The sequence below is a fragment of the Diplodia corticola genome (genome assembly GCF_001883845.1).
Source record: "Diplodia corticola strain CBS 112549 chromosome Unknown scaffold36, whole genome shotgun sequence".
Lineage (NCBI taxonomy): Eukaryota > Fungi > Ascomycota > Dothideomycetes > Botryosphaeriales > Botryosphaeriaceae > Diplodia > Diplodia corticola.
Genome location: NW_017971515.1, coordinates 45342 through 66501, shown reverse-complemented (window position 1 = coordinate 66501; position 21160 = coordinate 45342). Strand labels below are relative to the sequence as shown.

General features: G+C 58.7%; 6 protein-coding genes across 6 annotated transcripts; 3 read left to right on the top strand and 3 right to left on the bottom strand.

Moving 5' to 3' along the window:
* Positions 1 to 106: 106 nt before the first annotated feature.
* Positions 107 to 1043, top strand: BKCO1_3600022 (uncharacterized protein; the record flags this gene model as incomplete). The annotated part of the gene is made up of 4 exons (XM_020274889.1): positions 107 to 248; positions 605 to 717; positions 759 to 780; positions 973 to 1043. 4 exons carry the CDS (start codon positions 107 to 109, stop codon positions 1041 to 1043), a joined length of 348 nt encoding a protein of 115 aa, XP_020129030.1.
* A 776-nt stretch (positions 1044 to 1819) lies between these two features.
* BKCO1_3600021 (uncharacterized protein) lies at positions 1820 to 2059 on the bottom strand (the record flags this gene model as incomplete). Its single annotated transcript, XM_020274888.1, has 1 exon — positions 1820 to 2059. One exon carries the CDS (start codon positions 2057 to 2059, stop codon positions 1820 to 1822), a length of 240 nt encoding a protein of 79 aa, XP_020129029.1.
* Positions 2060 to 3466: 1407 nt separating this feature from the next.
* Positions 3467 to 8052, bottom strand: BKCO1_3600020 (uncharacterized protein; the record flags this gene model as incomplete). Its single annotated transcript, XM_020274887.1, has 4 exons — positions 3467 to 3987; positions 4038 to 4187; positions 4241 to 7549; positions 7599 to 8052. 4 exons carry the CDS (start codon positions 8050 to 8052, stop codon positions 3467 to 3469), a joined length of 4434 nt encoding a protein of 1477 aa, XP_020129028.1.
* Positions 8053 to 11510: 3458 nt separating this feature from the next.
* On the bottom strand, positions 11511 to 13786 carry BKCO1_3600019 (f-box domain-containing protein; the record flags this gene model as incomplete). The annotated part of the gene is made up of 2 exons (XM_020274885.1): positions 11511 to 12550; positions 12616 to 13786. 2 exons carry the CDS (start codon positions 13784 to 13786, stop codon positions 11511 to 11513), a joined length of 2211 nt encoding a protein of 736 aa, XP_020128978.1.
* A 1193-nt stretch (positions 13787 to 14979) lies between these two features.
* BKCO1_3600018 (5-methylcytosine g t mismatch-specific dna) lies at positions 14980 to 17658 on the top strand (the record flags this gene model as incomplete). The annotated part of the gene is made up of 1 exon (XM_020274884.1): positions 14980 to 17658. The coding sequence occupies one exon, from the start codon at positions 14980 to 14982 to the stop codon at positions 17656 to 17658; it is 2679 nt and encodes an 892-aa protein (XP_020128979.1).
* An 868-nt stretch (positions 17659 to 18526) lies between these two features.
* Positions 18527 to 20842, top strand: BKCO1_3600017 (pkinase-domain-containing protein; the record flags this gene model as incomplete). Its single annotated transcript, XM_020274883.1, has 3 exons — positions 18527 to 18627; positions 18685 to 19001; positions 19056 to 20842. 3 exons carry the CDS (start codon positions 18527 to 18529, stop codon positions 20840 to 20842), a joined length of 2205 nt encoding a protein of 734 aa, XP_020128982.1.
* Positions 20843 to 21160: the final 318 nt, after the last annotated feature.

The following is a 21160-nucleotide window of genomic DNA, read 5'->3' as shown; positions in this document are numbered from 1 at the left end:
CTCGCTGCTCGGGCATTTAGTCCGTAGTGATTGCCGTACCAAACCGAGGGTCGTTTGGCAGTGCTCCCACAACACTCTTCGACAACTACATCTACCAGTGCAGTCAATGGAGACCGAAAAGCAGGTGGTCAAGCCGGGTTCCGCTGCAACGATCGAGTACACAGATCAAGAAAAAGGGGTCACTAAGGGCACTGGCAGCGAAGGCACCAGCAGACAACTGAGCACATCCGCCAGCAATGCTGCCGATAGTGAGCACAAATAACACGAGCAAGGCGGACCACAGGATCATGACCTCAACCTGGTGTGGTGGGACGGTGACACAGGTCCAGAAAACCCCATGAATTAGTCGGAAAAAAAATAATTGGGCCAACTTGGGCCTCGTGTCTTTCGTCACTTTCATCACGTTAGTTTCTCCTTGCCTCTGGATTCAGTTCAAAAGAGGGAGCACAACAGACGTCGGCTCCAGCCCTCTTACCTCCTCGATGTTTGCTCCCGGTGTGCCGTAGGTTCTGAAAGCCTTCCACACAACGAAAAGCCTCGTAGCAACATTCGTCGTCAGCGTTTTCTCTTCCCTCTTTCCTCACTTACTCTGACTAGATGTTAGCTATCTTCGCCATGGGCCCCTTGCTCGGTCCTGTAGTTGGTCCTGTTGGTGGTGGATTCCTGGTAGAGGCCAAGCGCTGGAGGTGGTGGGCAGTCTTCATCGTCCTCTCTAGAGTATGTCGTAGATGAGACCAAAACTGACGCCCTTCCTACAGGGTCTTTTAGGCCCTCTCCACAGTGATACGTCCTTCCATTGTTCCCCGCTTAGTTCTGATATGAAGGTCAAACAACACACACTGACCAAGCTCATCCCTGAGAAAAGGCCGGCGCCCGCTTGCATTTGATATCAGCAACTTCCAATAGCCAAAGGCTATTACGGAACCAGACTTGGAAGTCATGCTGACCCTCACCAATGCTGATGCTTTACAGAACAAATGGGCAGCCCAGCAATTTGGACTCGAGGCAGGTTGATAGCACAATACAATCTGGAGATCACTTAAGCTCCTTGTTTTTCCGCCGCAATTCCCAGGCTCCACCCGGAACACGCTTACAACTAGTAATGATGCGGGAGCATATTTACCCAAGAGAAAGTCTCACTTGAACATGGAAGATATAGATAGCCCTTCTGGGACGTCAATCAGGTGAAGATGCGACAATGACCTTGTTCCTTTGAACCCGATGCATCATCCATCACCCGATTAGCCGGTGCTAAGTGACCTTGTCTCTTTCGGCGGGCGTTGGGTCAAGTTGCCGAGAGAACGAAACTCGAGCAGATGAAGGCATTGATGATCAATGACCGGAAATGTCCAAGCTTCGGCCATCGCTATACATACCTACAATAGCCATACGTCCCCGTCAGTCAAGCCGTGTGCTGAACATGCTGTGCAAGCGCGGGGAAAAGGAAAAAAGAACAAAAGAAAAGAAAAAGAGGCCATAGAGCAGTCCAAATAAGAGAGTGAGGAATGTGACGGTACAGGAGAGCCCGACCTTGAGCCGATGGGAGGAAGAAGTAAAAGAGCGTACGTATGATGCACGCCGGAAAAGGGGCGCAAGAAGTTGAAGTCAGACATTAGTGTAATCCAGGGTATGAGTGACCAAAAAAAAACAAACCAAGAAAAGGAGTATCGAATCCAATAAAAGCCAAGACAAACAATCAAGGCCAACTCCAGGCCCCACTTCCCGACCCACACGTGTATACCCATCCCATCCAACGACCGACCCGCCACCCCGCTTATCGTCGCCATCGCGCCAACAGCCACGCCCCCACCCCATCCACCTAGCCAGCCTTGGCCACCCTCCTCTGCTGCAGCTTTTTCCACGTGAACAGCGAAAGCAGCAAGATGACGATGGCGCCGACGATGCAGAAGACGAGGATGACGCCGGGCTCGCGCGCAGCCCAGTTCTTGCGCTTGACCAGCCGGTGGAGGACCAGCGTCGCCGCGCCTCGCTGCTGCTGCTGCTGCTGCTGTGCCGCCGCCGCCGTTGGGTTCAGGATTGCAAAGTCGAGGGCGGGCATGATGGTGCTGATGTGGGGTTTTTTTTTGTTTTTTTTTTGGCAACTTTGGAACTTTTTGCTGGATGGTTTGGTGACCGCGGAGAGAGAAGAAGAAGAACAATAGGAGCGAGCACGCCAGAAGCTTTCTCTGGCAGTGCGTCGTCTGTCCGTGGCAATCCACTAAAGTGAAAAGGCCAAAATGGAAGAGAAAATCTGATGAGCCTTTTTTTTTTTTCTTGCTTCTGATTTCGAACATGGGCTGCATTAGCAAAAGCAGCGGGCGGACTGCATTCATGCTTGGCTGGAAGACTGGACAGATGGTGTCGGGGAAAGACGCATGCTGGACGTACCTGTTGAACGGGAGATGTCTGACAAGGGCTTGGCAGAGGGTTTTTTGGTGCGGAGCTGGGGGGAAAAGGTCAGTGGGTCAGTCGGCGGGGGCTTGAGGAGAAGCAGACGGTCGCAGGTGGGCAGCTTGAGGCCAATGGCAAGCGGGGAAGATGGACGCACCGTTGTTGGAGCGGCGACGAGAGACACAGCAGGCGAGAGGCGGCGGAGAAGAGGAGAGAAGAGAGATGGCAGGGACGCGGGGTGCGGAGTAAGCAGTACCTCCCATGGGCCACGGCGGGGTTGGCGGCTGGTGGACCTCTCGATGCTCGACAAGCCCACAAGCCTTTGACCCTGGCCCTTGCTAAGCACGCTAGCGCGGCCGGGGGTGGAGACGCGGGCGGGAGCCCAAGCTTGTCAGCCTTGCACGCTTGTGTCGTCAGCGTCTTTCACGTCATTCCAAAGCCCGCCCGCCGCCGACGCATGCGTGCGTGCGTGCGTGCGTGCGTGCGTGCGTGCGTGCGCGCGCCTGCTGATGCGCCTGATGCGCCGCCCCGTCCACGCCCCGTCCGCGGCCCAAGCACCCAAAGCACCCAAAGCACCCAAAGCACGGCCGGCCCGTCCTGTCCGCGGCAGCCCGCTTGGGCCTCTTGCGATGCGGGCAGGGATCGCGCCCATCAGCGGGTCCCGGGGTCCCGGGGTCCCGGGGTTTGCACGCGCACGGGCCTCGTCACCACGCCGGCACTGTCATCTGTCACCTGTCACCTGTCACCGGTGCTCCATGAGAATTACGTGTATATAAGCAAAACACCGCTTGCTTGGAGAAGACAGAAGGGTATAAGTAGCAAGCCCAAGCAATCCCAGTCGAAAAAGACAAAACAACAGAAGCGAACAGGAAAAGAGAAGAGCTATGTCCATGTTCTCGTAGATGCCTCCCCCAGCACAGCCTGGCGAAACGAAAAGAAAAATAAGTGCCCCCCGACGAATCCTCATGTACATGGTCCCCGGAGCCGCCCGGGGCCGCAAGGGGTGGTTGAAGCGGTGGTGCCTGGAAAATGCCTTCTTAGTGTCGTTTCAGCGTTGAAGTGCCGTTTGCCGTCTTCATTCGAATGCGCTCTCTTCTTGCACCATGCCCGGCTCTTCTCTCAGTCTCTGCAGCGAGCTCTTCCGCTGCCCGCCAAGCCCCATGTTCATCAGGAGCATTCCGCTTTCCCTCTTGCGAGCTCGAGCCTCCCGCGACGTCGACGGCGCGAGCGCCGCGCTGTTCAGGCTTCCGTACCCCTCTCCGTACCCATACCCTGCACTGTCGTAGCTGGGCTGCATCGGAATGAAACCCGTGTCGTAGTTGGAAGATCCCACGCTCTGCTGCTGCTGCTGCTGCTGCTGCTGCTGCTTGTGTTGCTCCTGGAACGTGCCTTGATACGCCGGCGTCGGGAGATCCGAGAACATCTGATGCCGCGGAGACCGCACCGATTCAGGAGTGAGCGGCGCCGACACAGTGATCTCTCGGATAGGGGACGTCGCTTCGTCCTTGGCGCTGCCGAAAATGTCGTGGTAATCGGTGATGAAGAACGAGATGAGCGGTCCCGGGATGTTGAGCGTGGGAGAGAAGACAATCCCGACTGCCCAGAGTCAGTAACGGTCAACCAACGAGACGGCCTGTGCAGCTCACCATTTCGGATCGTCATCTTGTTGATGTCGTAGTTGTTTGTGATGTCGATCAAGAACGATGAAAGAGCGCGCAGCAAATCCAGATTGACAGGCGGCAGCTTGTGAACCAGCATATTGAACGTATCGATCTTCTCGGACCTTTGATCCATCTCTGTGTCCATCGTTAGCTGCATGGCTGTCACAAAAAACATTTCGGGGACATACCAAGTACTTTGAGGAAGTCCAGGTGAAGCTCCCTCGTCAGTATTGAGACGGGCAGGTCGCGCAGGTACGACTTCAGCAACGAGGCCACGGCGTGAACATCGTAGTACTCGCCTTCCAAGAGTCTAATGTCACGTTCCGTGTTGAACCGTTCCCGAAGCGCCTTGATGACGATGTTCGAACCGCTCAACCTGAAAATACCCTCTTCACGATGGGCATTCTTTGCCTTCAAGTACTCAAGACAACGGTAAACGACGGCGGGAAGAAGGACGTCGACTCCTTCTGGCTGAGTGGCCTCAACCGCCTCGGCGAGAGGGATGCCCCAAACTGGCCTGCCTTGCTGAGGCGTCGGTTGACGCGGGGGCATGCCCTGTCCGAAGCCTCCCTGGCCCTGTCCAGGTGCGAGGTCCGTGGACGACCGCCCCCGTCCACCACCGAACCCGAAAATGCTTCGCTTTTTGTCTTTGAGCGGAGTTTGCGTGACCAAAGATCTGTTGCCCCAAAGCTCGGCGTTCTGGATTACAGCACCATTCGTGGGACCCGAAATAACACGGTCTGCTGGAGGGAAAGACCCCCCCAACGGAGGGGAAGGTACACCTTCTCTGCCGACCATGATTGGCGCGTCAGCCGCCACAGTGCTCTCGTAGCTTGTTCCTTGGACTGATTCGAGCTGTCTCATTCTCTCCAGGCTTCTTTCTCGCTTCTTCTCCCGTTGTGAGCCGCTGTGTTGAGACTCCTGGCCAGACTCGTTGCTGCGAGCAGAACCAGGCTCGCCCATGATCTCGCCTGAAGCTTGCTGGCTCTTGTCCTCGGTCGATTCCACGTGCTGAAGGAGGGCGTCGATCCAAGCATCTCTTTCATCATCGCTTTCGGCGCACAGGATATGCGAAACCTTGGTGGTTGGATCTTTGCGTTTGGGTTCCAGCACCAGGAAAGCATGCCTCATCTCGTCGTCTTGCTGATTCGCTTTGTTCCTCGGGTTTTGTCGTCCGATCTGGGCATTTTGGAGTTTGATGGAGCCGAGCAGAGGCCCTCCAGGCGACTCAAAATACCGGAACTCGGTGCCCTCGAGCACAAAGTATCTAGCCTTCCAGCCGCCAAAGTTCTTGCCACGCTTGGTCAAATAGCCCTCCTTGGTGTTCTTCGTCGGTGGCGCAGTTGGATTTTCAGGAACAGAAAGGGTTGAAGACCGTGGAGGCTCCAGCTCAGCACCGAAAGCGTCCGTCGAAAAGAATTCGCAGAGAACCAAGGCAGCCCTCTCGCCCATAGGCGTATCAAGTATCTTGTCAAAATAAGCATTCAGAGCCGCCCTCCGCGCGTCTATCTTCGAGGGGGCGTGGCCGGTAAACAAGCTTCGGTCCGGAAGCTGGCCGGTGAATTCGCAAAGCTTCTTCAGATGTTGGTCCAGCGCCGGTAGAGCGTTTATTGTTTTCTCGAGACGCCATAGCTGCTTCCCATCCGAGCGAGAATGAATGGCAAGAATGAAAACCGGATCTTCCTCGGACGGGCTGGGAGCCATGAAACTGTGGCGGGATGGACGTAAGCGAGAAGAGAAGACCTTGGCCTGAATGCCCGGCAGAGCATTTGGCGGCAGAAGAAGATGCGGGTACTGTTCCGATACCAGCTCCCGACTGATGCCGTCCGGAGATGCTGGTTCCGATCCATTGGAACTACCCTTGTTCGATTCAGAGCTCGAATAACCGGTCATGGGCACTGCAAGTCTCTCGGATTCGTTCTGCGGCTGCGGCTGGTACTGCTCGGCACGTGCGAGATGGGGCGAGGCAACAGCAAGCGGTGTTTGCGGGGGCAAGGGAATTGGGCCTCTCGGAGCGCGTGGAGAAAGTGGCAAGCCATTGGCGCCACGAGGGGACATGGGAGGGGACACGATCTCCTGTTTGGGGAGACGAGGGGTTGGTGCACCTGGGGGTCGGTCGCCCGGACGCGGGCTTATAGGTAGACCGGGGCTCATGAGAGGAGTGCTGATGCTACGCTGAGCAATCATGGAGCCGTCGGAGCTGACAGGGCTGAGCAGCGCGTTGATAGAACCGGGAGCCTGAGCGAGACGGGGAGAACTCGGCAGCCCAAGTCCGACTGGCGATCGGGATACCGAAGCAACAAGCTTAGCCGTGTCTTCCGGGGGCGACTGGTCCTGGCTTGGCTTGCTCTTGCTCTTGCTCTTGCTCTTACTCTTGCTTTTGCTCTTGCTTTTCTTCGAGCTACTTCGCTCCTCGAGCTCCTTTTGCACGAGCAGTTCGCGCTGTTTGTCGTCCTCCTCCCGAGTCTTTTTTCGCCCACGCTGAAATACGGGCATTTCATCTACCTCTGAGATTTCGCCATATTCGGAGTCAGAATGGGGGTTTTCGGGAGGTGGCTGCTGTACGTTTTCGCTCTGGCGCTGGGGCTGCGAGAGTATGAGAGGTGCAGGCGGCGCTTTTCGTTGGGAGCGTTCCTCAGGGCTGGGGAGGCCACTGGAACCTAGAACAGGAGTGGGGGCGGTCAGCGAAAGTGAAGGAGTCTTGGTATGAAACGACGAGTGAGCGACGGTCGTCTTGGGTGATACAGCATCGTCATAAGAAGCATGCGAACCACTACCGACGGCCTCCTCGCGCAGCGTTCTGAGACGAAGGTCGCTCGGCCGTGCCGGATCACTTGCAGGAGGCTCGTTTGCACCACCTCGCGACTCGCCGGTTGAGGCAGAGCCATCAAATGGCGAGGGCTCACTGCTGGCTGGATCCTTCACGGAAGCCTCAGCGGATGCGGAATCAGCAGATTGGATCGGAGGCGACTCTGCAGACAGCGGGAGCGAACCGCCGTCGGAAGAGTTTTGGCCAGCCAGCGCGTTCTGCTCGACTGAAAGCTTGGGATTTAAAGCGCGCACGCTGTCAGGAATCACATCCGGCGTGCTGATGTTCCTGCCGTTCAAGACGGCTTCTTGCGCTTCGCTCAAGGCCGGCGAAGCGCTGTGCTCCCGATCTGGAACGTCGATTCTTTGCGCCGCATGTGGCAAAGGCGGCACTTGGGCAAGATGTTCCTTCAGCTTCTTGCGATAGCGCTCTCGGTCCTTTAGAGCACGCTCCAAGTCTTTGTTCAGGCCCACCACCATGTCCTTTTGCTTGGTGACGATCCGCCATAGCTGCTGGTTGTGGTTCTCCAGGCTCTGCTTCTCGCGCCACAGATTATATAACGCCGTCTCCGGAGAGCCTGCAGCCTGTATCAGGGCGGCAAAGTCGGGCGCTTGTGCATTCGCCATGGACTGGGACGACTTGAGGTTGGCGGCAGAGGCATTGGAGGATATGGAGGAGACGGCAGAGTCTATGGAAGTGTTGCGCACGGCGTTGTGCCGGGAGTCGGCGATATTAACGGGCTTGGACGCGGGCATTACGGAGGTAGGGGGAAACGGAGGGGAGAGGCCGGCGGATGCGAGCAGCGTGACGGGAACGGATCGCGGCTGCGCATATGAAGACGGTTCCGGCGCGGTACTGCTGACGGTGGTGCTGGGCGTCGCGCAGACGGGAGGTGGAGCGCGGCTCGTGTCTGTCGCTCTTTGGCGCGGCGGCTCGAGCAAGACACGCGGTGGCCAATAGGGCGTCCAGCACTTGGCGAGCGGGTGGTCGTGGAGGCGCTGGATTGGCGGGCAGAGCGTGGTGGGCAGCGGCGGCGGCGGCGGCGGCGGCGGCGGCGGCAGCAGCAGCAGCAGCGCGCGGCGAGCGCGGCGGGGAGGAGGCGTCGACGCAGGGCGGGTTGGGCACGCGGTGCGTCAGGCGTTGGTGTTGGCCGAGGGTTGGGAGAGAGTGCAGAATTGGGTCGAGGTGCATGCGCCGAGAGAGGCCGCGGGCGCTGGGTTGGTGGAGGCTCGGCGGCGGAGGGTTCGCTGGCGGCGGCTGCGACTGGCGCAGGCAGCGGACGACGACGGCGTGTCGGGCGGACTTGGCTGGAGGACGGGGGAGATGGTGAAGAGCATGGCAGCTCCATATCCAGAGGCATATGGGCCGGGATGGCGCCCAGGCCGAGCATGCACCGCTGCACCGCTGCTGCGCGCGCGCGCGACTCCACCGGCGGCTCAAACCAGGCTAGGCGGGCACGGTGCAGGCCCGAAGCGGCATATCGTGCGGCGGACGGGCTTTGCGACAGCCAGCTGTCTCGCTGTGGGGTGCTGGGGCGCTGCAGATGGTCTCGAGTTAGGCGCTCGGCTGGCCTCAGATCAGCACAACCTCTGACGCGCCTGTGCGCTGCGCCGCGGCGAATGGGCGCGCTGCAGGAACCAGGCCAAGGCGAGTTGCGGGCGGTTCGTCAAGGGCGCATCACAGGCGATCCTGAAACACCACGCCGCCCAGCTCATAATGCTGCCTCTTCAGGCCGCTCCCCTGCTCATCACACGAGCCCACCGCCTGCGCCCGCCTGATTGGCCGCGCCCGCCCCGGGGCGTCGCGTCGCAAGTCCAACCTCCAACCATCTGACCCTCCCGGCGCGGCTGTGATCTCCACGCCTGCCCACGCCTGCCCGGCCATTGGCTGCCCGTCCCACCGCGAGTGTGACCGCCGTGGGCTGCCCGCGCCTGCAGCTCCGCGCCGCCCACACCACGTCAAGGGGTGCTGCTGCTCATTGCGATCGCTCGCCGCCGCGCAGAATTCGAGCTGCCCGGCGGCACGGTCCAGAACGCGCCCGGCACAAGCCGGATGCACGTCGACGAGAACGGCCAGCCTGCGAGGACCTACTAGGGACCTACGGACCTACCCAGGCACCTACCCAGGCACCTACCTAGGGGCCTACCTAGGGAGGAGGGAGGAGCAGCGCGCCGGCCGGCCGACCACCGGGCAACTTCCATGTGAGCCTGCTGTGATCATGGGCCTGCGAGCTCGTGCGCGCGCCCTGGCCGGCCCTATTTCGCAACGCCTGCTGGCCCGCGCCGCTCCGCCCATGCACCACCAATGCGGTCCTCGACGCGACGGGGCGGAGCCGATGATTGCCGTTGTGGCGCGGCGCAGGCATGTGGAAGCAGTGGTGGCGGCCGTGCAGCCCGGCCTGCTCAGGTGCGCCGCTTCGGGCAACATGTGCATCGCGGCATCGCGGCATCGCGGTGCCTCGTCGTCGTCCTGCAACGCATCTGTTTGCTCTGCGGGCCACCGCGCCCCGGAGCGGGTGCCTAGCGCCGTGTTGGGTCGAGGCTGCAATTTCAATCGCACTTAGCAGCAGCCGACGACCAATTTCCACCGCGTCCATCAGCATCAGCGCCAGCACCACGAGGCCCTGGCGTCGGCCCCTCGCCCTCCCCGCGCGCAGTAGCGCCCGTCTCAGGGCGGGCTTCGACATGTCCCGTCAGACACCAATAATAATAATAGATCCGGATGCTGGCTCACGATGCGGTATGGACCCACTGCGTTACGAGCTGCGCGGCCGGCCTGGACACGATGCATCCCTTGGCTCACTTCCACTGTCGCGACGAGCCTGGAATCTGGGTGCTGTCATGATGTCGGCGCAAGACTCGGGCCAAACAGCGAAGATCGCCGCCTTCGCCACCGCCGCAGCCCTCGGATATCGCGCATCAATTTTCTGATGCCGCTCAATCGGTCCGCTCCTCGAAAGTGGCGTCGACAGCTTATCATGGATACCGTCGCTTGAGGCAGACAGACGCGGGCCCTGTTCCGGGCCTCAAAGCTTCAACAACGCCCGTGCCGCATGGTGCTTCTCATCTCGAAAGGGCCGGTGCGCGCTCGGCTCGGCTCATATCTCTCCGTCGGCTTGAGTAGCTGGTGGCGCAGCCATCTGGTGTTGGCCTCGGACGTCGGGGTCGACCAGAAATTTCCTGGGAGCCTTTCGGGCGGATCTGGTGATCTTTCAGCTGGAACCGAAATAATGTCAGGATGCCTTGCGCCATATTTACGAGTGCGCTTGTATGGCGCAGGCTGTAGGCGGAGCCCTCCACGCCCCCGCGCAGAAAAATAAAACAAAAAAAAGCTAGCAAGCCACTACACAACCTTCTTCGTCGCGTTTACGTCAAGCCATGCCAAAGTACACATGTTTTGGATCGTGATTGGTGGGATAGATCAATTTCCTTCCAGGTCTGGATGCAACTAGACTGAGGCCCTTCGCCGCGCTCCGAATCTGCCGCAAAACTTGGAACATCCCATAGTGTGACACATGGATGACTGATGCCGCCAAGTATGCAATAAGCCTTCATTCTACGCAGGCCTAAAATAACTGCCGAGATGCAAGTATCTGCCACCTCTCCCAAAAAAAATAAAATAAAAAAGGAGCCATTCCTTCTCAAGTGTGACCGTCGTTGATGTTAGGAGCACATCTCAATTGTCTTTTCAAGTGCACCTATATTGCCTGAGACTCGCTTTGATTCCAAGACCCCATCCTCCTTCCCGTCCAATTGGCTCACTTATGCCACCATACAAGTCGCCTCTCGTAGGCGGGCGCAAGTGCCTCCTACTGGGACAATACCTAAAATGAACGCGTTATTATCGGCCCATGGGAGACGGGCCTGAACTGACCGTACCTCGTCATCCCATCATTCTTCTCATAGGCAGGTGATCCTACCTCATTAGCTTGTGAGCAGTTGGAGCTGGCCCGCAATGCGCATGCCTAGACGCTTTACCCGGAGAATCCCGCCATCACACGTGCGGAAGGGTGCTACCTATATACGGGGCCTGAGCGTTTAGTAGCCCGTACCTAGCGTGCTGCTCCCCTGCATAACGCTTATAGCTTTGCAGTATAGCAAGCATCCGAAGAAAAGGCGCTAGGCGCACGGAAATAGAGGGAACATGGGGGACGTGACCCACCGACCGTCACTCAAAACCTCGTGTGTGCCGACAGCCCCACACCGGCCATCCATTCCTGTCCCCCAATGCTTGGCATTCGGGGAACTATATCTTCGCCCATTTCAGGCTGGCAGCCGTGTTTGCGCTTACCTAGGCAACGTGAGCAAGGACAAGAGAAAACCTGCTTGTAACATCGAAGTCAAGGAAAGGGCAGAGGGAAGGCAGACTGCTTTTTCGGGGCCTTTCCACTTCCGAATAATCACTGTAAGGAGCCAAACAGTCTATGCGGTAAGGCTGTCGACTCGCATCTCGAAGCCTCGCTTCGCGGGCTGATTGAGTTCTGATCCCAGGTTGCTTTGAGCCTGTATGTATGAACCGAAGATACCAATCGTAGGTTTGTTCTAACATTCCTTTGACAACCAACAAGGTTCTGATAGCGTATTCTACTGCAGGAATCCTTCTAATTACTGTCGTTCGACACTTAAGCCCGACGGGCATGTGACAGTGCCCTATCCAATTGAGCTGACAGAAGACGCCTTGTCATCGTACTCCTCGTCCGGTTCCCCAGCTACGCTGTGTTCTCCATCAAAGTCATCGAACATGCCAAACAGTCCGGCAGAGTCTTCATCATCTCCACTTCCCTCTTGCGAGTCTGTTTCAGAGCCCCTGTTCATAACCCGGCCATCGTTTGCAATGTAACTCTTCTTTATCACTCGGGGCCTCCCATGACCCATGACCCAAGCTCTTGCCTTCCCATTGCTTGCAATCACCCACACGGTCAGCTCCGGTGTCTCGTTTACGGCGAGTGCCACGCAGTCCGCGTCTGACTTCCCGAGAGACACTCCCTTCAGTCGCAGCGGCCAGGGAGCGCCACGCTGCTGCGGAAGCATGGGGCCAAGGGCGTCTTCATCCTTATCCGGCCACCAGTCGAGCCAAGAACTGCTGTCGCAACGGTTTTTCGGCTGAGAAGATGACGAAGAGGCTGTTATGCAATTACATCCATGCTGTGTCCAGCAATCCATTCCAAGCTCTAGCTGAGAGGACAGAAGGAAATCTGGAGGAACCGAATAAAACATCACCACATCTCCATTGGGGGTTCTGTGAGGACAATTGATATCCGAAGAGGTTGCAGACAACTCATCTACTCCTTCAGATTGCGGACGATGGAAGCAGGCGACTATTCGAGCACCCTCCTGCAAGTTCGCGCCTACTGCGTAGCACCTTGGGACCATCCCGGGATTTGGTGGCAGCAAAAAAACTTTTCGAATCAGCTTGGTGAGACCACCAAGCGGTGCATCGCTGCCAAGGTGTAGAAGTGATGTTTCTGGATCTATGAAAAGATGATGGTATCCGTCCGATAACGGGAGGGCGCGGTAGTGGTCATGAGCGCCCGGCGTTAATCGTCGCCATGACCCAGACCCGGGAGTACGATAAGCCCAGGAGAATGGCGTAGGATGTGCGTACTGAGAGAAGTGCTTGTGGATGGCCGGACGATCTTCAGGGTGAGCAATGCTAGAAATAATACGAAGCTTATGTGTGAAATCGATGCCTGTGATCTCGCATCAGCTGTTCCCGTTGCACTGTTCGTTATGTCAGCGCCAGTATCAGACGTACCTGGCCTCGGATTAAGAAAGAATAGGTAATCGCTAGGGGAAGAAATAGGAAACCAACGATGCAGATCCTGCCCAGTCTGTTTGTCAACCCAATGAAGCTCAATGCCGCCAGCACACCCAAAAGCTACACTGCGCCGTTGTGGACATAGAGCAACACTTCGGGGTGGGTCTTCCTGCGAGCACAACTGGCGGTAAACGATACGTGGTCCATTGCACATTGGCATGTAATCGTGCTTGCTGAGGGATGTTGAATCTAACGAAGTCGGGGACGAGGCAGTGATATGATCGTTCCAGGTCTGGTTCACGAGGTTCTGCGTGTACCTGACAGGATCGCCGATCCCATGGAGCGTAGCATCCATACCGCCACTGCGGACATTGACAGTGTCGAAAGCCGGCTTGTGGTGCTCAGTGTCCTGCTCGATGGCCGCGGCTTGGTCATCTCGCGGATACAATCTGCTTGTGGATATTGACGACTTTACAGTGGTGCGGTGTCCAGAGGAGCCGTTCGCAAAGGCCCCAGGCTCGAGTGGCTTGGCTACCTTGATGGATTCATTTTCCAGATTCAAGTCGCAGACGAGACCCATACGCCCGTCTAAAAGCGTAGCGATCGCAAGTCGACCTGCGGAAGCATCCATGCTCATGGCAAGAACTTTGCGAGGGCACGTTACGCTGGTGATTGGGCGAAGGTCAGCCTCCTCAGGAGAATATATGTATACCACGGCCGCCTCAGCCACTAGGATGAATTTGCCGCAGACACTGGTGGCAAAGAGGAGCTGTGGATCATCTTGCTTTGCTGATTCGCCATAGCCACTGGCGAGTTCAGTAAAATCAGCCTGGCACCGTTCCACAAAGCTGGAACGGTCGCCGGCGCGGGGAGCAGTCGTGGGAAAAGACAAGTCCTCCAAGCCATTTCCCGTCCAGCCAGGTGTGAGGGCGCACTGCCGAGCAAGATGTCGACTGAGTGTCCATGCGTCAGATACAGTGCTGGTTTGCGCCCAGAGAGCGGTGTAGACGCCAGACCACCAGCCCCCTCGTCGAAGCATGCACGAGAGCAGACGTTGATCCAGACTTGCTTCCATCCAGCTTCGACACGTGTGGCGGGCGGCATTGAAGTCGATAGGCGAGAGGTATTCAAAGACCTGCAGCACGATCTCGCAAGGAAGCTTGTTCATTGAAGAGTAACGCGAGGGCAGCCTCGATCGGCACGTTGCAGCGACTGAAGCGGGTATGGCTGGGTCAGAGCTGGTAGAAGTGTTTGACCCGTGAAGAATGTGAGCCCTGGGTTGCTTGAGCGCTGCAGGAGCGGACGCAGAGGCCGAACCAGCGACCCCTCGAGAAAGGAATATTGACGAAGACGTTGTCGGCGTACGAGCCTCTGGCAGAGGTCTGCGAAGAAGAGTGGGGAGAGAGCGGGTAAACCTAGGAAGAGTGGAGGGTTGATCCCACGAGTATTGATGCCGGGGTTGGGGGCGTGTGGTAGCAGGCTACATGGATAGAGGTAACGACCGACAGCGGAACAGGAGCAGCGATGCAAGAGCAACGCTCCAGAGTCTTCCGGGAGGCAGCTGCCAATCGAAAGGAAAGGAAACGCAACCGAGGACTGCCATGCTGAACGCGGTTACTACGTTCACATTGGCCCAAAGAGGTAATGCGCACATCCAGTCCAGCCGTCAGACTAGGCTTTGGCATGTGAAGACCCCGGGAGCCGTCGACAGGTCAACGTCGGCGGTAGATTCCGTCGGAAGGCGCGCAAATCCAGCATCGGCAGCCCCTTTGGGCCGAGTAGGCTTGGCGTACATATGTATCTTGTGCAGCTGCCGTGGGACGTTGCATGTGCAGCAGTACGAAGTGCTTGGGGACGCTGGCTGGAGGACGGAGGATGGCCGGAGGACGAGGGAGCTAGCCGGGGCGCCGAGATCGACCAGGGCGGGCGGGCCGGGTTGGGAGTGCAGACGCAGGCGTGGCAGGCTGGGGCGGGAGGATGACGCGCGGTGCTGATCCAGCGTGGGCGTGGGATGGGGCCTGCGGGTAGGGCAGGCGGAGAGCGGGCACACGGGTGTGTGGGTGCGAGGTGCTCGTCGCGATGCGGGCCCGTGACCCTGGGCTGTGACGTGTGGAGCGGCCGCCAGCGCTGCGCAGCGACCCTCGCCCGCGCCCAATTCACGTCGACTTCGGGCTGGCTCCGCCCCCAACAGCCCGCGAAGCGCTGCCCACGTCGACGGGCCTGCCCAGGAACACCGCAGCAATGCGCTGATCCCGCTCCCTGCTGCCCTCACCGCCAATCACCGCCCTCCCGCCCTGTGTCTAGCCGCGCGAGACTTCTGCCCTCACGGCCCGCCAAGTGCAACCTCGCCGCACCGCGACCATGAGCTCCAAGGATCCCGACGCCCGTCGCCGCCGGAAGGACCGCGATTCCGACCTCGACTCCTCGCGCTCCAGGGACAAGGACCGCCACGCCGTGCGGAAGCCCTCGCACAGGAAAAAGTCGCGCTCCAAGGACCGCCTGCGCGACGCCGCAGACCGAGACCGAGACCGCTCTCACCCCACCCGTTCACACACCCACCCCAAGAAGATGTCGCTGGTCCCTGAGCTGGACCGTCGGCCCTCCGCCTCGCCTGCCTCCAGCAGCACTTATCCCTCCTTCTCAAAGGCCCACAGCCGTGAGTCGCTAGAGCCACGCACCGACGACCCGAAGGCGGGGAAGCCGCTCTATACCCCAGACCCTACCGACTTGGGTGGCTCGTCCAAAGACGGCCGCCGGTCTCCGAGGCCGACAGCTGCTGCTCGTGCTACTGCTGCTCCCCCGAGCCCGCCTTTGACTGCCGACGAACCTGACCTGAGGAGGAGGGGCAGCGGTAATAGCATAAGGAAATCCGGGGGCAGCCAGCGGTCAGACAAGGAGAGCAGGAAGAGAAGCGAGAGCGGGCGGCGGAGTTCGAGCGGAAGGCGCAGTGCAGGTGGAGATTCGCGCCGTGGCGCCGGTCCAAAGATGGCGACGTCAAAATCGAGTTTGCGCCAGGCCATCCCGCTAGATGAAGACTCTCAGGACTCTGACGGCTCAGGCTCAAAGCCACGCACCGCTCGCCATCCAGCGCATCCGCGGAAACCGCCCTCTGACACCTCGACGGCGAGATCGCAGAGAACCGTCAGTGGAACTCACTCGACTACGGACTCCGATGCTACCTCAATCGCCCCGGATCAAACCAGAGTACGACGAGACCCAATCCCGAACTCCTCCCCGTCAGTCATTGACTCATCCCCTCGCACACCAACTGCCATCCACCCCGCTTTTGCAAATGTTCCAGCCGGCCAAAAGGGCACGCCGATGGTACAAGTTTTCTCGGGACCGGACTCTCGCGCTCCGTCCGCAGATCTCTGGGGCGGAGGCATGAACGCTCCTCCACCGCCGCCGCCGCCGCCGCCGCCGCCGCCGCCTCCTATGGTTATGCCTGCCGATGTTCCACGTGTAGACTATCTGTTACAAAACGGAGGTCTCTCCCACACAATCCCCAAAACACTTGTAGCAGCTATAGAGCCCCCGCTAGGATCCTTTCAGCCCCACTACGGCTCACCGGGAAGCCGGCCTCGGCCAGCCGAATCAGTGCAACATATTTTTGCACCGTTCCAGAGAATTCTGGAAGACTACAATCTCGTCATGTCGAAGAACGGCTCCGTGGCCGTTGCTACAGGATATCGCTCTGTGGCACGGCGATTGCTAGACAGACTCGAAGCAGTCTTCTCTCGCGACATTTCTTCGGAGGTCTGTCGTTGCGTGATATGCCGGCTGAAATCAGATGAGGTGGAGCCAACTGACGAAGAAACTGGCGTTAGCTGGGGAGAGATCCTGGAATTTGTCTCAGGCCGACGAGAACTGCCTCCTTGGCCCCCGTTCTCAATTGACACAGATGCCGGTGGTCTTGGAATTGCTGGTTTCAACCAGGCAGCGCCAATGCAAAAGCTCGACATCGATGTTCCTGAGGAATACCGTGACCACTACATCAAGCAGAGCAAGAAGACAAAGCAAGCCGTCCAAAACTGGCTGGCTACGCAGCCAGAATTCCCGACCAGCCCCCCGCAAGAAGTTGATGATGAGACACTCACTTTTGCCATGCTCACGCATTTGGAAGCAGAGAAGCGCCCCGTTTTCACAGCTCTACTCAGGGGAATGAGCACGATTCCAGCCTCCCGGACGCCGACCCCGCTCAACGTGCCGAGACCTGACCTCCTGGCCAAGACTGCCGTTGCTCTGCAAAGGCTCTATCGCCTAAGCAAGCCCCCACGCGACCCCGAATGTGCAATCTTCCTGCTCAAATACCCGATGCTCCACTCAGTCCTAGCTACACTAGCTGCAGTAAGCAGCGGGGAGTGGGAAATCCTTATCTCAGGTAGGTTCGACGGGTTTTTGTGGAGCGGTGCGGAAGGACCCATTCCACCTGGTGCTTCTGCGGGGTCAACCATCTCTCGTGGACCAACAGCCACGCCGTTGTCGCGAACCACGACCCCCTTCAGTATGGGTGGCGGGCCGTCTCGTGGACCCACGCCTTTCCAGAATAGCAACCCCGGAATTGCGAGATCAGCATCAACGGCACCAGGTTCCTTTGGCGCGCCGGTTCAGATGGATGAAGAAGTGGAAATTGCTACGCTTGCTGAGGTGGAGCGTGAGATTTTCTTGGGGATGGAAGCGCTCGAGGATGCTTTTGAGGCACTTCACTGCAAGGCTGAGGGGGTTCGCAGAGCCCTCCGCGAACGTAGCGCTGGCCTTGCAATGGCGGCGCAAGCGCGGCGCGGATCCATGGATGGCGGTGTCGAGGTCCGACTTGGAACTCCAGCTTCGGGCATCGGAGGCTGGGGAGGTGGCGGGTGGGACACGGAGACGGACGACGGCCTTGACGAGAGATCGGAGCTGGCTCCTGACGATTCGGCAAGCAACATTAGCTACAACAGGCGCCGGCGGCCTGAGAGGAGGAAGCAGAGGAACACGCCGGCGCCGGTGGAAGAAGAGGACGAAAGCGAGTTGACGGAGGAGGCGCCGCGCAGACGATGAAGGACGGGCTGGCGCATTTGCTATCTATTGATCGTTCTATTATTATTCTGCATTTGCAAGCGAAGCATGTAGCAATCGGGGCGGGTTTAGGTTTATAGACTGCAAGGCGGGACGGGGTGGAGCGTAGTCTTAGCTATATATCCCACGGCCTAATTGGATCGCGCGGCGGATCCGCAGCTATGGCTGTCTGCAACTGGCTTGTTCCTGTCAGTACTAGGTACGGCGTGGGCTCGCGCGGAAGAATGCTGCCCGCCAAGCTCGGCCAGTCCAGCATCTGCTGCCGGCTGCTCGCCAGCGCAACACGACGGGGCGCGGCGCACTCTGTGGCCCGCCAGCCATGGCCGTCCAGACCGCATCGACGTCAGCGGCCTCCGCACTGTCGTCTTCACGCGCGCGCGGGTGCGAACGTGCGAGCCTGCGAGCCTGCGAGCCTGCGACAGCCGGGCTGCCGCGTCCCAGTTATAGCGCCAGCCGCGGTCGCGTCGAGCTGGTGCATCCTTTGTTTACATCCGCCGCTTGGCTCCCCGGTCACCCACTCTCAGTCCCCGCGCCACCACGGGAGCTGCCCGCTCACTCGACCAATCGCGCGCCTGTTGCTGCGTGCAAGGGCTCAATTCGACGACCGCTGCCTGCTCCACCGGCTGGCTAACCCTCTCGAGCAAGTATATCAACATCCCGAACCGCTGCCCGCCCGCTATCGTCTACCCTCGCCCGCCCGGCTGCCCGACCGCCAGTGCGCCCAAGACAACGCGCTCCGTGTGTGGAACCCGACCGCCTCCGCTCGCGTGTCGAATGCCCTCCGCGCCTGCTCTGCTGTCCACTCCCGAACGTTGCGACTCCGCCTCCCCACCGTCCGCGCCGCGCCAGCATGGCCGCCATGTACAGCACTAGCGGGAGCGTCGACCCCGAGACACTGTACACCAAGCAGAACTGCATCGGCGGAGGCAGCTTCGGCAAGGTGTACAAAGGGTAGCCCCCACCCCGTCCCTCGGCTTTGCGGGCGCCTCATCTCTAACCTCAGCGTAGGGTCGACAAGCGCACCGGACAAAGCGTAGCCATCAAGGTCATAGACGTCGAGAACGCCGAAGACGAGGTCGACGACATCATCCAGGAAATCTCCATCCTGTCGGAGCTGCACAGCCCCTACGTTACCAAATACTACGGGAGCTACCTGAAGGGCTCGGACCTATGGATCATAATGGAGTTCTGCTCGGGTGGCAGCTGCGGAGATCTGATGAAGCCGGGCCTCATACCGGAAGAGTATATCACCATCATCATACGAGAGCTGCTCATGGGGCTGGAATACCTGCACGGCGACAACAAGCTGCACAGAGACATCAAGGGTGAGTGTCGCATGGGCGCCCCTTTTTGTGCAAGTCTAACTTCGCCATGACCAGCTGCGAACATTCTTCTCAGCGCGAACGGCCAAGTGAAATTGGCCGATTTTGGTGTGTCCGGCCAGCTCTCGGCGACCATGACCAAGAAGAACACATTCGTCGGAACCCCCTTTTGGATGGCTCCAGAAGTCATCAAGCAATCCGGCTATGACCACAAGGCTGATATCTGGTCCCTGGGCATCACTGCCTTGGAATTGGCCCATGGAGAACCCCCCTATGCCGACATCCATCCGATGAAGGTTCTATTTCTAATCCCGAAGAACCCGCCGCCCCAACTCGAGGGCAGTTTCAGCAGATCGTTCAAGGATTTTGTGGAGCTGTGTCTCAGAAAAGAGCCAAGGGAAAGACCGTCGGCTAAGGACCTACTGAAGCATCCTTTCGTGCGGAAAGCCAAGAAGACCACCTACCTTACGGAATTGATTGAGCGGCATGAGCGATGGGTAGCTAGGCACGGCAAAGGAAACGAGAGTGAATCGGATGAGTCGGACAACGAGACCGAACCACGGCAACCTGTGAACGAAGATCTGTGGGACTTTGGCACCATCAGGCCTGCTGGCAAAAATCACGCCTTAAAGGCAATGAACGATGCTGCAGCGAATGCAAGAAGCCGGACAGACAGAGCCGCTGATCTTCAGACAGGGCCACCGTCACCCCGCAAGAACGCATTCGCGAGCACGGGTGAGGAGAATGCGCCTGTATCCATTAGTGGAACAGTCAGGAGCACTAGTCCGGTGCGGCCGGCCCCGCAACCGCAGAGAGACCTCTCTCCACAGAAGCGGATTTCACAGTCATCCTTTGTCCCCCTCTCGCCGGCCAAGGTTCCGTTACCCCCATCTCCGGTCAAGCCACAAGGCCCACAAGGACCCCGCTCACCCTCTCGTGAGAAGCCGTCTCTTTCAAAGCTCCTGCCCTCGCCATCGTCGCGGCTAAGCGATCTGGATATTGACGACTACCTTGGACAAGCGATTGTAGAGTCAGATCTGCCATCTCTTAGCATCTCAGAAAACCATTCCCTTCCTCCGACGCCGTCACGACACGCGACTCTAACAAATCCCCCACCTGGATTGCCGCAATCACCTTTCAATCTCCCGCCCATCCCGCCGTTCAATCCCAACCGATCACGCCAATCCTCGCAACAAAGTGTAACAACTCCTTCGAGTAGTCCTCAGCGCCCACGGCCGCAACAGAGCCAGGTTCCGTCTCTATCGCAGCAACCGCTCCCCACCTTCCTACCAATTGCGCCTTCACCTTCCCCTCTGGAGCGTAAGCCAGCGCCGGCCGTACAGAAGCCAACACCTCCTCTCCCAACACCTGGAGGCTCTGTCCCGCCAGCTCCAGCAACGCGCAAGGTCTCCGATGGCAGTCGATCACTTGGCCGCAGCTTCAAGAATATCGGGAGCTCGCACGCTACGGCAGGCAGCAACGGAAACAGCGCCAACCCCCCGGATATCACGGCTTTGACAGGCGTCGTGTTGCCGGCGTTGGAAGCGGCATTGCACCGGCGGACCTACAACTACAATGCTCTACAGAAACAATCGTCGTACACAAATCTTCGAGCTGCCAGCTCGGGCGCTGAGGCGCCCAGCGGCTCTTCGGCAGAAGACACTCAGAAACGGCGCGAAGTACATGAGAATGTGCGGCGCCTGGTAGGAAAAGCGGCGCGAGTCTTTGCGGAGATTGACCAATGGGACAGCCAGTCACCGGTGGGCATGGGAGAGGACGTGCAGGGGTTCCTGGAGGGATTCTTGGAGGAGATCCTGGTGAGAGTTGAGGCGGAAGACGAATGACGATGAAGTCAAAGGTGCGAGGAGCGCTTGACCTTGGACACGTTATGGGGGCTGGTTGTATTGTTTCCAGAGGAGTGGATCTCTGAGGGTCGGTCTTCTTTTTCCTTTATGGGATGGGACTTGTTGGGTGGGTCTGCAATGGGAGGCTTCGAATCGGCGCATCACGGACTGATGAGCCAAAGGAACCTTTGGCTTGAACTTCGACTTCTGGGCGGTCCAAGGTTTCCAACTTTCGAAGACGATGACTCGGGCGTCTCCAGATATTTTCTTGTCTTGTCGTTTCGACGCATGCATACGGTTAGCCTCCAGCTATCTCTT